General features: G+C 48.2%; 1 protein-coding gene across 1 annotated transcript in view; it reads right to left on the reverse strand.

Annotated features, from left to right (window-relative positions):
• Positions 1–528: 528 nt before the first annotated feature.
• The window catches only part of Galnt14 (polypeptide N-acetylgalactosaminyltransferase 14), a 225,325-nt gene continuing 212,263 nt past the window's right edge, over positions 529–13,590 (reverse strand). The window contains exons 12-15 of the mRNA XM_041631101.1: positions 12,945–13,028; positions 12,319–12,463; positions 2,717–2,836; positions 529–1,365 (exon numbers count right to left, since the gene is read on the reverse strand). Of these exons, the coding sequence (XP_041487035.1) occupies positions 1,207–1,365; positions 2,717–2,836; positions 12,319–12,463; positions 12,945–13,028 (508 nt within the window). The 3' untranslated portion in view covers positions 529–1,206. The remainder of the gene's footprint in view (positions 1,366–2,716; positions 2,837–12,318; positions 12,464–12,944; positions 13,029–13,590) is intronic.

Consider the following 13,590-nt stretch of genomic DNA (forward strand, 5'->3'; position numbering starts at 1 on the left):
TTGGCATGTGTATGTATGTGTGTCTACATATGTAAATGGAGATTAAAAGTCAGTCTTGGATGTTTTTCCTCAAGTACTGTCTGTCATGTTTTGTTTTGTTTTATTTTATTGTTGGTGTTATTGTTTTGAGACAGGGCTTTCACTGCCTGGAAATTTCCCAGTAGACTAGACTAACTGGCTAGCTACCAAGTCTCAGAAATTCACATGATACTGCCTCTCTAGTTCTGGGATTATAAGAGTGTACTACATCTTTTTTTTTTATTATAAGAGTGTACTCGTCTTTTATTTTTTTAACATAAGTTTTAAGGTTGAAACTCACGCATTCAAGTTAAACACTTTATAAAATATGCCCATCTTCCAGCTCTGAAGTGTCTTAAAAATGATAACATTCATTTGTTTGTATGTGGTACTAGGAGTGGGGGCCTACATGTCAATGAGTGTGTGTGTGTGTGTGTGTGTGCATGTATGTTTGTGTGTGTGTGTGTACAGATCAGAAGACAATTCGTAAGAATCAGTTCTCTCCTTCTACCACATGGGCCTGAGAGATCATAGGTAAGTCACCAGGCTTGATGGCAGGTCCCTTTACCCACTGAGCCATCTTGCCAGTCCCCTAAAGTGTCTTTTAAGATCCGATAACTGATTGGTGGTAACCTAGGATAAGGTCCCAAGGTTCCCATCTTCCTGGCTTCTTTATCTATTCTGCCACAAAGATGCCCCACCCTAATTCAATGGTGAGCTCAGCTCAGGTCCTGAGCTATAGCTGAAAAAGCAGCATGAGCTACTGAAGGACAATTTCAAATATTCACTTTATTTGTTCTGAAAACCGTCGCCATTCCTCATCCCTCCATGTAGTTCTGGTACAGCAACAAGGAGTTCTTCTTTCTGGCCTTCATAAGGTGCCTTGTTTTGTAAGAAAGGGTACAGCAAACACTTCCCATCAGATTTCCATCTCCAGGTTCCATTCAGAAAACCTGGCCAGGATGGACTGTCACAATATTGCACACATGTGGGTGTTGCTGAGCCCTGCTGGTTTGTCACCTTTCCCTCCATCTTCCCTGAGTCAGTTGCTCCTGTCCTGGGGGTCTTTGCTCTACCTCCAGTCAAGGGCACCTGGTGCAGACATGGGCTGTTCACAGCCTGGGTTCCAGTTTATTTTGGTTCAGGGAAGCACCATCCCTGATCCGCAGCTGGATCCGCCTAGGGTCCTCATGAGCTCACAATGTCCCAGTGCTGGCTCATGAGCGATGACTCACAAGGGTTAACGACGACCTCTTTGCCATCCTCGGTGCTGTCTCCGAACATGTCTGTGTCCAGGCAGAGGTGGGATGCTATATGCTCGATGCGAGCACCTGTCTTCATCCATTGCTGAGGAGACAGAGGAGAAAAAAGGATAAGTTCATTGTCCCCGGATAAAGCCATGGGTTCTATGGATAATATAAATCACTTAGGAGTTCTCAGAGGGGATGATACCACATGTGGTCAGCCAGGGATGTGACTTCACGGTCTCATGAAGGAAGAAAAGTGCCATTAATTATTCTGCTATGCAGCAGGGTTTTTATTTTTTATTACATTTAAAATATGTATGTATTTACGTGTGTGTGTGTGTGTGTGTGTGTAGGCCAGAACACAACTTGTCAGAGTTGCCTTTCTCCTCCCACTGCCTGTATCTCCAGAATTAAACTCAGATGGGCAGGCCTGGTTGCAAGTACCTTTAACCCACTGGGCCAGCACTCCAGTTCTAGCCTTTGAAAAATGGGATTTAAAAAGTCAAAAGATACATCAGTGTTTGCTAGGAAAACTCATCAGAAGGCAATGCTTTTCCAAGGAACAGAATAGAAAATGTGAACTGAGTTAGACACAGGAGCAGAAAAAAAAAAGTCCATGTTCCATGTCTTTCTTTAGGAAGAAGTTAGAGGAGAAAGAGCAGATGGGGCAGATGGGGCAGTGAAGATGACAGCAGGGTCTTCTTCAAAGTCTGTGCCAAGAGCCCACAAGAAGAGATTCTCAGGCAGTGTCCCTTGATAAGGATAGAGGGATGGACTCATACCCGACTAGACACTGAGTTCTGGACTTCATAGAGACCATTGCAATGCTTGCTCCCCAGGGTTTTTTTTGGGGGGGGGTTACGTCAGCCTCCTTTTGGAGAAGAGAAGGGGACCTCTCAGATACAGTGACCCTCCATGTGCCACACTCAGCCGTAGAATGAGCTCTTGAATCTCAGGATCCATATCTGTGCAGGACACTGAGCACATTCCCAGTACACACTGCTAGAGGAATCTAGAGGAATGGCGAGCATCTCAGACACAGCTGACATAGCCCAAAGTGCCGACTCACCACTTTACACCTATGGCCCTGGCTCCTGGCTCAGAGTCCAGGTAGGTAACACAGCAGCGACAGGAATATACAAAGCGAGCAGGCCTGGTAAGATTAGCTAAAGTCTGCAGACTTGCAGGTATTCACTGAGCAGTGGGGCTAGCATAGCCTCTACTACTGACACCCTTGAGGGAGTCCTACCCCTGAATCTGAGTGGAAGGCTTCTTGCTTATTAACCCTTCCTCTTTCAATATGTCCTCTCTTCTCCCTACTAGAAAAGACTTAAACCCACCCCAGTCACTTTACGGAGGCTGGACCATTCCCAATCCCACTCACCCCAGTCACATTACAGAGGCTGGACCACCCCCAATCCCACCCACCCCAGGGCTGGCTGAGCACTTACCTGCCTTTCATCCCCATTCTTGCACAGGACAAGAACCACAGGGGCTCCGGGGAACAGGGTGACAACAGAGAGGCACAGCTCTTCCTGGATGATCTGCTGGGTGTACGTGAACGCCCACACCTGAGGAGACCAGGGAGACTTACTCAGGCATGGGACAGCCACCAGCTATGGGGTACCACCATGCCTATGGGTGATGGCATGGATAACAAGTCCCATGGATCCCAGGAAGTAATGATCATGGACAAGGTCACCTGGTAGGATGCTATTCAAAGGAAGAAGACTGCCATGAAGTCCCTGTCCCCACACCCCATGTTGGGTCCTGAGCCAGGGACATGCAGGTGAATGCCGGAAGCAGCAGAACAATTCTGACTCTGGGCAGCAGCCTGAACAACACCTTAGCTGAGCCATATGATCTCCAGCGTCTGCTTGGAGACAATGTCTCCATGGGAGCCTGTGGCTGACATTTAACACTTCAGACAGCTGCCTGGCAGGCCCAGATGTCTTTAGTGTGTCCCCTCTTCTTTGAAAGGAATTCCAAGTCAGTGCCTGGAGGACATGAAAGCTATGATGAGGGGCAGATGGAAGGGTAAAGGGAAAGGGAACACTCAGGGGAGGCAATGGAGACAAGGAAAAGAAGCGAGTTATGAAAGATGATGCTGTTTGAGAGAGTGCTCACAGTCTGACAAGTCAAAGGATTCTGCCCTTCAACCCCTGCAGGGGGAGAAGGTAGAGAAAGCAGATCAGCAAGCTAGAGTTCTGATGGACTAGGAAAAGGGGCGGGGGGGGGGGGGCGGCGCTCATTCTGTGAGGTCACTGCAAGACACCAAAGTGGCAGATTGTTTCACAAGACCAAGTACTCTCTAGTTCCCATGTTGGGAGACAGTAAGCCCTAGTGTAACTGCCGCCAAACCCTGCATCTTTTCTCCATTACATCCCAGTGCATAAAGTGGCCTTCCGTCTTTGGACTAGGTTACTCATGAGCTCCATTTTGCCCAGTGCCAATGAAGAACAGACAGCTTGTAGCAATAGGGCCAACTGTTCCTGAAGAGTGTCACCTGTATTCATACTCATTTCAACTCCTCTAACATATTAGGGGTCTGAAGAAGACAGACCCTGACATACTCATGTGGTGCTATCTGTAACATTTTATGGGAGTTGAGACAAGAATATGAATACAGAACAGTGCTTTATGAATGCCATACCAGGTTCCAGGACATGCATAGTGTTAGCTTCTCAGCTGTCTGCTACCTTCTCTCCCCTTCTCTAGTCTGTATATTTGAGCACAGATGTTCCCTAAATGGCCCTCTTTGGGTCTAGATATGTGTATTAGTGACTTTATCCACTTGAGAGGCCAAAGCCAGGCATGAAATCCACATGGGTCTTGAGCCTGGGCTGGGGCACTGGGCAAATGACTCTGATGCCCTAGGCATCAGGAGTATAATCTAGAATGGTAACCTGCATTTGGGGTTGAGACTCTCTCTCCTTGTGGGAAGGATAAAGGCCCAAGGGCTGTGTCCAAGGGCAGAGCTTCAGGGAGCCATTCGTGGGCCTACAGGACAACTGGCCTGAAGTCTGTCAGATTTTACCCTCCCCTGAAAATAGGCTTAAGTCAGTGATGGAAAAATGAGTTAGTCTCTTCTGTTATTGCTCTGTAGCCCACTGGGAAGCACAAATTAACATTTCAAAAATAAATCCTGTCATTATCATACGCTCACCACAATACATGGCGTTATATTGTTTGTGTTAAAAGCATTACACGATTAAACATAGAAACTTAAAACACACCCCAGTTTCTAAAAGCACACCTTGTCAGTCTTTTCTTTTTAACACCTTAAGGGCCTAAAAGTAGCAGGGATGAGTTCTCTTGACATCTGAGACTCTATATTCAGAAATGCCTCTTGAGAAGGGGCGCACCAGAGCACACGCGGGCCGGAGTCTAAGAAAGGCCACTCTAAGGGTCTGCAAAATGGAACCGTGAACAGGAAATTATCACAAAGTCCTTATACAAGGAGGCTAGAGAGATGGCTGTGGTTAAAAGTAGTGCTTGTTGCTCTTACATGCACACATGCACATACACACACACATACGTTCCTTATACTACATACACACATGCATGCACACACACAGATACACACATACATGTGTGCACGCACACACACAGGCACACACACATCCAGGCACATGCACAGACACATACACAGCACAGGTGTACACACACACACACACATACACACACTCCTTACACAAGTGCGCTTTCTGGGGTTTTCCTAATATTTAATCTCCCAGAGGTGGGCTGATCTCTCACCCCATCTGTAAGCATAAAGAAGAGGGATGGGAAGCAGCGGTCAGGAGCAGGAGGGCAGGAGGGCAGGAGGAACTAAACAAAGAGTCCACGTCCCATTCTGTTTCCCCCACACTTCCCAGAGGAACTCATGATGAACAGGTTTATCCAATAAATCCCGAGTCCATGTACCCTAAAAATGTAGTCACCGAGGGCAGGGCTGGAGTTTTAGCTAAGCGATAGCACATATACCTAGCAAGCAAGGCCAGGTTCAGTGCCCAGCTCCAGAAAACAGACCATCAAATGGAAGGGCGATAGCAGGAGTACTCAGCCAGATCTGTCCTCCATTAAGGATTGTAGGACCCTCTATTGATGGCTCCCTCAGAGCCTGGAAGAAGTGCTGTTCATGATGGATATCCCTTTCCACCCCCAGGGAAGGTAACTCAAGGACCTGTCTAAGGACTGGTGTGACTCTCTATGGGGATGGGCTGAGGAGAGAGGTTTGCCCCTGGTCCTTGGGACACTGTACTCAGAGGACAGCCCCCTCCCTCCTGCCATGGCTGGAACTGAGTGCCTGATGGCCCAGAACAGTAGTCTTCTCTGTTGAAATAGGAGTGGTGGGACTGCGTCCCTTGGCACTCGGCCGCTCACATGGCTAGCTTAGCTTATGCCCCGAAATAATTACATGGAAACTGTATTCTTTTAAACATCGCTTGGCCCATTATATCTAGCCTTTTCTCGGCTAACTCTCGCACCTGGACTAGCCCATTTCTAATAATCTATGTAGCCCAAGAGCTGGCTTACCAGGAATGATCTTAACCTGTGTCTGCCTGGAGTGGAAGAATCATGGCGACTCCCTGACTCAGCTTCTTTCTCCCAGCCTTCTGTTCTGTTTACTCCACCCACCTATGTTTTAACCTATGAGGGCCAAGAAGTTTTTTTATTGCTTAACCAATGAAATCAACAGATTGATATATGACACTCCTACACTTCTCTCCCAGGCAAATGTCCTACGGCTGCAGCTGGGAAAGCTGGGAAGCAAAGGGATCACAGTGGTCCCTGGTCTGGCCTGGGACTTACTGTTTTGAGCTGGAGAGAAAATTAGGGAGGAAAGATTTTCCTAAGATCCACCAAGAACTAAGAGGGGGGTAAGAGTGATGCCAGGCAGAGGTGCTGACCTTGGAATGTCCCAGGGCCCCATCCCCGGACAGACAGGAAAACATCAACCTAGAGCCAGGAGACTTTACTCTCTACCCCACTGAAGAAATATCTGGCAGTGTCTGGAGACACTTCTGAATTATTGAGACTGAGTTCTATGGGCATTTAGTGAGGGGGCAAGGACACTGCTAAATATCCTGCAAGGCACAGGACAGTTCCCACAGCAAAGAATGATCCACTGCTAAGGACAATTATGCCGAAGCTACTTGGAGATAGTGTGCAGGCCTACACCTAAACTCTAAAGATCACTGCTAAGGGCAATCATGCCAAAGCTACCTGGAGACAGTCTCTGCAAACCTACACCTAAACTCTTAGATATCATTCAGTACACCCTGGTTAGTGTACTTGTGCCTAGCTCACCCATCTGTCAAGTGGGGGGTGATAACAGGCACGGCCCATCTGAGAGGCTATTGTAAGGAACAAACAAGATTATGCCTGCTGAGCACTTAGCCAAGATCCTGGCCCTGGCTGTGTGTACTAGCGCCAAGAGTGGTGTCTTCTCGCGTGAAGGAATGTTGGGTGAGGCGCAACCAGGAGAGATGACCAGGTCGTTAGTAAGCAGGAGCTAATGCCCTTTACTGGTGATGGTGAGTTCTGTGTTTCTAAGTGTCTTCTGTGAAGTGACTGTTACACAGCTGAGAAGACACGGGGGCACAAGACAGTGCTGCTGGTCTTGTTGAGGTTAGAGCCTTTCAAGGGCGTGGCTGGGTCGAGCCCCCTCATGCTCATGGTCTATTTACTTAGGTACAGTTTCATGAAAGTGAGGACTGAAGTGGTCAATGTTACTCTGAGCATTACTGGGAGCAGCTGCTGGGCCCTCGCTCTGCATGTGAGCTCTCCTTAGATGAGATGGACCCAAGTAAAGGACATCAGGGCCACTGGATGTCCTCTGCAGACCACACAGGAAAACCTATCAGCAACCTCTGACGGGCTCCTTTCAGACACATGCCTGGAGCAAATGAGCCAGGTCCAGTGAAACCTTGAATTCAGTACAAGACCTCTAAGGGATGAGTCATGGGGGTCGGCATCAGGTGTTTACAACAACAAAAATGGCTGACAGGCCATGTTGGGGTCGCTCTCTTCCTTGTCTGCCCAGGCACAGACCTCACCTTAGAGATGGCTCCCAGCCCAGAGGCATCAGGGTGACCCAGCAGATCCCTAGATGTACATTTTTCTTGATCAGGATCGTCACTGGCCTCATGCTTGAGGTCATCCCTTTGTTTCCATCCTGTCTTCTCCTACATGGCTGGAATAGCTTGTATGTGGGATTAAAGTCCCCTACCCACTTTGCTTTGTTGTACCAAAGGGTTGAGCCCTGGGCAATCACCATCGCTGGGATCCCTGCTCACTGGCTTAATAACTTTGTTAACTTCTGTAACCTCAGGTACCATATGCAAAGACTACAAGTCCCTCTAGTAAGAGGACCACTGTATAGAACACATGGTTAATGTGTATATTCAGAGTAGTGATTTCCATTTAGCAAAGGCTTGGTTACTGTTTGTGATGGTGACACCAATGTCGGAGGAGAGCAATGGAAGAAAGGTATGTCCCTTTAGACTCTCCTTTAGGAACTCTCCCAGAGACAGGTTGGCATGGCTCTTTAGAGGGGCTGTTCCCAGGCTGTGATGAGGTAGTCTGGGGAAAAACGGGGAGGAGACAAAGGGTTGACAGCTTGTTCCAAGGTAGACTTGAGATCTCTATCCTAAAGGTGTTCGTGTCCCCGCTGATCTGCGGAGCCATTTCAACCACATCTGCCCTTGGGTTCCCAGCTGCTGCTTTCTGCTCCATAAACTGGGAGCCTAAACCACTCCTGGCTGGGCGGGGGAAGAATATATCACAAGTTGTCTTATGTTTCCCCTACTTTAATTTGGAATAGAAACCAGAGTGGAGCATGTCTTCTTTCTACCTTCCATGGACATTTTTTCCAGAGAATTCAGTGAAGTTAAGAGGAAAAGTATTAGCCTAGAAACTTCTGGGGCTTCACGGGTTTTTGAATGCATGATGTATGCCTCTCGGATTACCCCAGGGTATCACAGGTTTTTGGATGCATGATGTATGCCTCTTGGATTACCCTAGGGCATCAGTTTGCCAGCACCTTTGAAATATTTGAATTCAGCATTTTGCTACCAAGGATGACAAGCCAACAAGTAGAAAGGTGAGGCAGGGTATGGAATGGATGGGCTTGTGTGAAGGACGAACAATTATTAGAACTACTGGATTAAATAGCCTTCATGCTGGGCATGTAGCATGGTTGGAGAGCCATAAGACTCTGGGGTTTGAGTGCCAGCCCTGCCAACAAAAACAAACCAAGCTAAATCAAAAGACTATCTTTTGGGCACAAGGACATCCCAGTCCCTGGATGTTACCTACTTGGTGAGTGAATGTTATCTAGAGACAGAATTTTGATTTCCTTATCTCTCTCTTTATAATGCAGGGCTCTATAACACCCACCCAATGGCTCCAACCTGATCTCAGGGTCCGTGTTGAGCCAATGCCTGGGTTTGTTCTCTCAGGGTAGGTTGTGTCTCTAATATATATATATATATATATATATATATATATATATATATATGTATAGGCTTTCAGAGAAACGTGATTATACTTGAGTATGAAAGCTTAGACTTCATCAAGTAGGATGGAGCCATAAGCGGGAAGAAACTGGAGCCGGCAAAAGCAGTAAGCCAGGATAGCGTATGTCTCTAGAGTGTGGTGTGACATTGTTGGACATAGGCCTCTAGTCACACTCTTGCCCCCGACTCTCATAAAAGTTAGGGAGGATATTGCTCCCTATTGACTCTGCACCTTCTTACAGAGGCATGACCTTTGCTTTTGGATTTGTCACTGGAAATTGGCTATAATGAAGACCCTCTTGCCAGCTTTCTCCTGTCAAGATGGAACTGGTTAACTATTTTAATATTTATAACCCTGAAGAGGAATGTCATAGACAGGTATCGTCCCCCATGACTAAACAACCATTAAAGCTCTGGGACCATGACTGGCTGTAACAAGCACCAGAGTTGGTGTGGGGGAAGGTCATCACTAGTATGTGACAATAGTCAATCTCTGGGACCCTTGATGGCATCAGTTGTGAAGCAGGGGTAGGAGAAATATCTACTTTATCTCTGGCTCTTGTATCACTCCCTTGCTATGGATGCTCAATGACTGAAGAGGTGGATGCAGGAAGAGATGCTAAAAGAGTCAAAGGGTAGGTATAGACCCTCTGGACAGGCTGAGTCAAGAACGGCAGTAAAGATGAAGATAGGAAGGGACACAACAGTGTTAAGAGGACCCCCCCCCCCAGTGCCTGATGTTTGCAGACAGGGTTAAGATGAAGGATGACAATAATGGAGATTTATGGGGAATGAGGAAGAGGATCCTAAGAAGAGGAAAGATGGCAAGTCAGTCCTACAAAAACACACAACTGCGCACTGTGTTCATCTCACGGAGATGATGTTAGCTGAACAGCTCATGTGGATTTCCTTCCGAGTACCTGAAAGTTAAGCTCAATCCTGCGACTGGGCTGTGTACCCTTGGAGAATGGGGCTATGTATAATTCTGAATGAGCCCACCTTGTCTCCCCAGCAGGTAATGTGGTACCCAAGAAGCTACAAGTCCAGTCTGCTGACGTTAACTGAACTACTTTCTATCTCCCGATAATCTAGTACCTGAAAGTCACAGAAATCAGCCATCATCTCAAAGTAAAGCAGAGCGGCAGCCTACCACTGCCTCAAGGAGAGAGCACTGTGTACCTACAGGCCTTTCCTCAGCGGCCCCAAGTGCCTGCCACTGTGTGCCTTCCTCCTACCTCAGGAAGGGCAGCTAGGATGGGCCATTCTCCTCCAGGTAAACATGACCTTGCTACCTCTTCTTGGACTGGGTATTAAAGAACCCTCTCTGAGGCCCAGACAGTTGGTAGTCTTCTCTCCTACCTCCTTATACAACCAAAGTTGGCAAGTTCCAGAAAGGCTTCGCTCAGCGGGGGATAGACCAAACGAATCCTGTCCGGTGGAAGGGGCCAGACAACATTCTGACTGATGGAATTCCCGTGAGCCACACCCACACTCAGAGTCACAGAGATGTGTCACCTACTCACAATGCTTTACAAAGTGTTACTTGAGCAAAATGTGTTGCTGTCATCCAGGCAGCCACACCTAAAGTAAAGTTGACACTCCCATTTCCTTTCCTTTCTAGTCTAATCTAACTCCCACACCACCTCTTCTGCCCCATTTGGAGCAGAGGCTGCTTCTGGCAAAGTCATTTTAAGTCACAGCCAGGTCTGAGAGTGTAGATTCTTGTGAACAACAGAGAGCCATTGAAGGCTGTGCTGGAGTTTGGGACGATGGTTTAGAGACAATATACTAAGCGGAGATGAGGGACAGAGCAGGAGGAATACCTAGAAGCTGCGGCCATAATCTCACTTAAAGGTTCTCAACAGGGACTTTAAAAAAGAATTACCTTCCTCCCACAGTCAACAGAGCTGGTCTTGGGGAAATGGAGCTATCAGGAATAAATGAGGGTGGGCACGAGAACATGGTGGGCTGCAGACCCTGGTTTCTATAGGAGGAAGAGGGACTTTGGCACAAGGGCAAAGGGTGCCAAGGGCAGAGACTTGTGCACTACAGGTATCCTGGGTGCTCATGGCCAGCTGTAGAGTTAAACCACAGAGGAGTCTGACTCAGTCACCCTGTGTTTGAGCCACAGTCCTGGGAGAAGTTCTTTAACTGTGAACCATCTGTTCCCGGAGCCCTCTACTGGGACCTGACAGAGGTCTCACTAATAAGGACAAAATTCAACTTCCTCAGGAAGACAGACAGTAATCCAGCTCTTGCTTCTTTCCAATCTCAGCCTCCACTCGCCCTCACTCTATCCTGTGGCCTCAGTTTTCCTAACGCCTATCCTTATACTTCCCACCAGGTTGTAGTATGTGCTGTATTTCCTGGGTCACCCTCTCTTCCCTTCCTGGCCTTGTCTGTTTCTATTTCTGTCTCACACACAGACCATCGTCGAGTCCTCAGGGACAACTTTGCAATGCTCCTACATAACCTGGTAGCCACATCTCTGTCTCTATAGCATCAGTGACAAACGCTCAGGGCACAGATTAGATCACAGTGGCTGCATACACGTTCTCTCCCCCCCCCCCCCCCCCCCGCAGCCCAGCCTTGCCCTTCTGCATCTTCAGAGTTAACAACGTCTGCTGAGTGAATAAATGATGCATGAAGGCACAGAATTTGTGAATCGATAACCAGGAGCCGCTCAAAGCTGAAAATATGGGTAGTAACTCCAAGAGTTTACAGAGGGGAATAAAAGAGTGGATCGAGGACTTCAGCAAACACACAAAGGTGGGGAGTGGAGCTAGGCGAGAACCCCGAAGGGAGGAGGAGAAGGCAGAGATCCTGTGGAATCACAGGACAGAGGGAGAGTCAGGTGATGGCCGTGCTTGGCCAAGGCTGAGGTGCTACCAAGGCTGAGACAGGCGGTGAATTTGTCAGGGACCTTGAAAAGAGCAGGCCTCGCTTCAGAAGGGGGAAACCCGGCAGAGCACGCGGCTTGGACAGGGTGTGCTCTGCTGACAAAACAAGCAAGCAACAAGGAAAGCTTCCCGAGAAAGGGCCCCAAACAATCCACAGACATAGGGGAAGCAGGTGCTCTGGGGGAAAGCAGCAGATGGCAGTGGTGTAGCCAAATCTAATACGATGGCTTGGAAGACAGTTGTGAGACTCACCATGTGGGCATCTTGTCTCAACGTCTAGCAGCAGGCTTCTTTTCCTCTTTGCAGGTCATATTTGCAGAGTTAGCTGGTGTGGCTTTCCCTGTCTGACCCAACCCCATGTCTACTGCCTGTAGGTAGGAGACAGCTGCCAGTCTCTTTGAGTTCCTGTTAAATGACTGGACCATTTCCTACGGGAAGATGACACTTGGAAGCCATCTTTCCGAGGAATTCCATGTATTTGGTCACCAAGTAGAGAAAAGCCAGTGGTCAAGAAAGAGTGTCCTTCTGTCCCATTCTGGACCCCTGGCATCGAGCCAAAGCAGGGACCAAAGCTAATCTGGATATCTCTATTCCCATGACTTATAGATCTGTGATCCCAACCAGTCACTCTACCTGAGACTTTGCTTCTTCTCCTTTGACCTTGGTGCAGGGGCTTAGCCTGAGGTGTGGAGTCTCTTGGTTTTTCTGCTTTTGAGACTCTAGGCACTTCTGCCTCTGCCGGATATTGCCCTTCTGGATGGAGGAGTCTGAGGGCACCCTGTAGGGAAGCCACAGGGACAGATGAGAACACACTGCTTTTGACATTAATGCTGCTAACTGCTAGAGAGACTAGGGGTGTGTTTTGACGCAGAGCCATAGTCCCTGGAGCTGTCACAAAGGTCGGCACCACTCAGAGGAGGGAAGGATGCTGTGGGCGTGATGCAGCAAGGGACCCTCAGCGGTCACACAGCAGACGGATGTCTAGGATGGAGTCTATGTCAGCAATCCTGTGCTCTTAGCACAGCCCAGCGTACCACCCACAGTGACTGAGAAATTCTGCTATCACCTAAGTCCAATCTCTCATGCTACTAAGTTCAACACGATTCTCTGGTTCAGGATAAGCGGGACTGATTGTTCTTCTCAGTCCTCCATAGACTTAAAAACTCTCCTCCAGTCGGCCACGGGTCATGTCTCTCCCAGGCCAAGCCGGACAAGGGCCTCTTCTTGTGGCTAGCTCTGGTTCCAGCAGATAGGTATACCTGAGTTCTGGGTAGACGTTCTCCAGGTACCACTTGAAGGTCTGGCAGTGTAGATTCTTCCTTAGGTTCAGCCTGTTCTCAATGCTGGAATGATGAGGTCGGAGGGTGGGACACGGAGGCAAAACACAGCCATCAGAGGCAATAATCACAACAGTGTTACCCTCCCCACACCAGTAGCACACTCTACAGTCATGCATCTCTAGAGGGGGCTGAGTCAATGAACCAAGCAGAGATTTCTCCAGCTCCAGACAGGCCTATGAAAGCAAGCAGCTTTGTTCTCTTGATGATGTAGTAATGACAGCAAGGACTTGTGCTTTTCTTTGAAAACGGAATTGGGGGTCTTTGGCATCTTCATTAAAAGCTAAACTGCAAGAACACTGAATGTGTCGTCAATAATTCACTGCTGGGACTCTGGATCCACCCTCACTCCCGGTCCTTCTGTGGTTGGAATACCCTTCCCGATTGCCCCAGTCCCAGAGCATCCCCTTCTCTGGATGGTCTTGGGGTCTCATCACACATTTGTTCATCCAATAGTCGCTGAACATCCCTACATGACAGGCATTGCATTCAGTGTGCTTCGGGAGAGTAGCACAAGTACCATAGGCCACGTGACCCTGAAGACAGGGCGCACAGACACCTTGGAGGT

Source organism: Microtus oregoni, unplaced genomic scaffold (assembly GCF_018167655.1).
Source record: "Microtus oregoni isolate MIOR12 unplaced genomic scaffold, Mior012 000036F_ref0000092, whole genome shotgun sequence".
NCBI lineage: Eukaryota > Metazoa > Chordata > Mammalia > Rodentia > Cricetidae > Microtus > Microtus oregoni.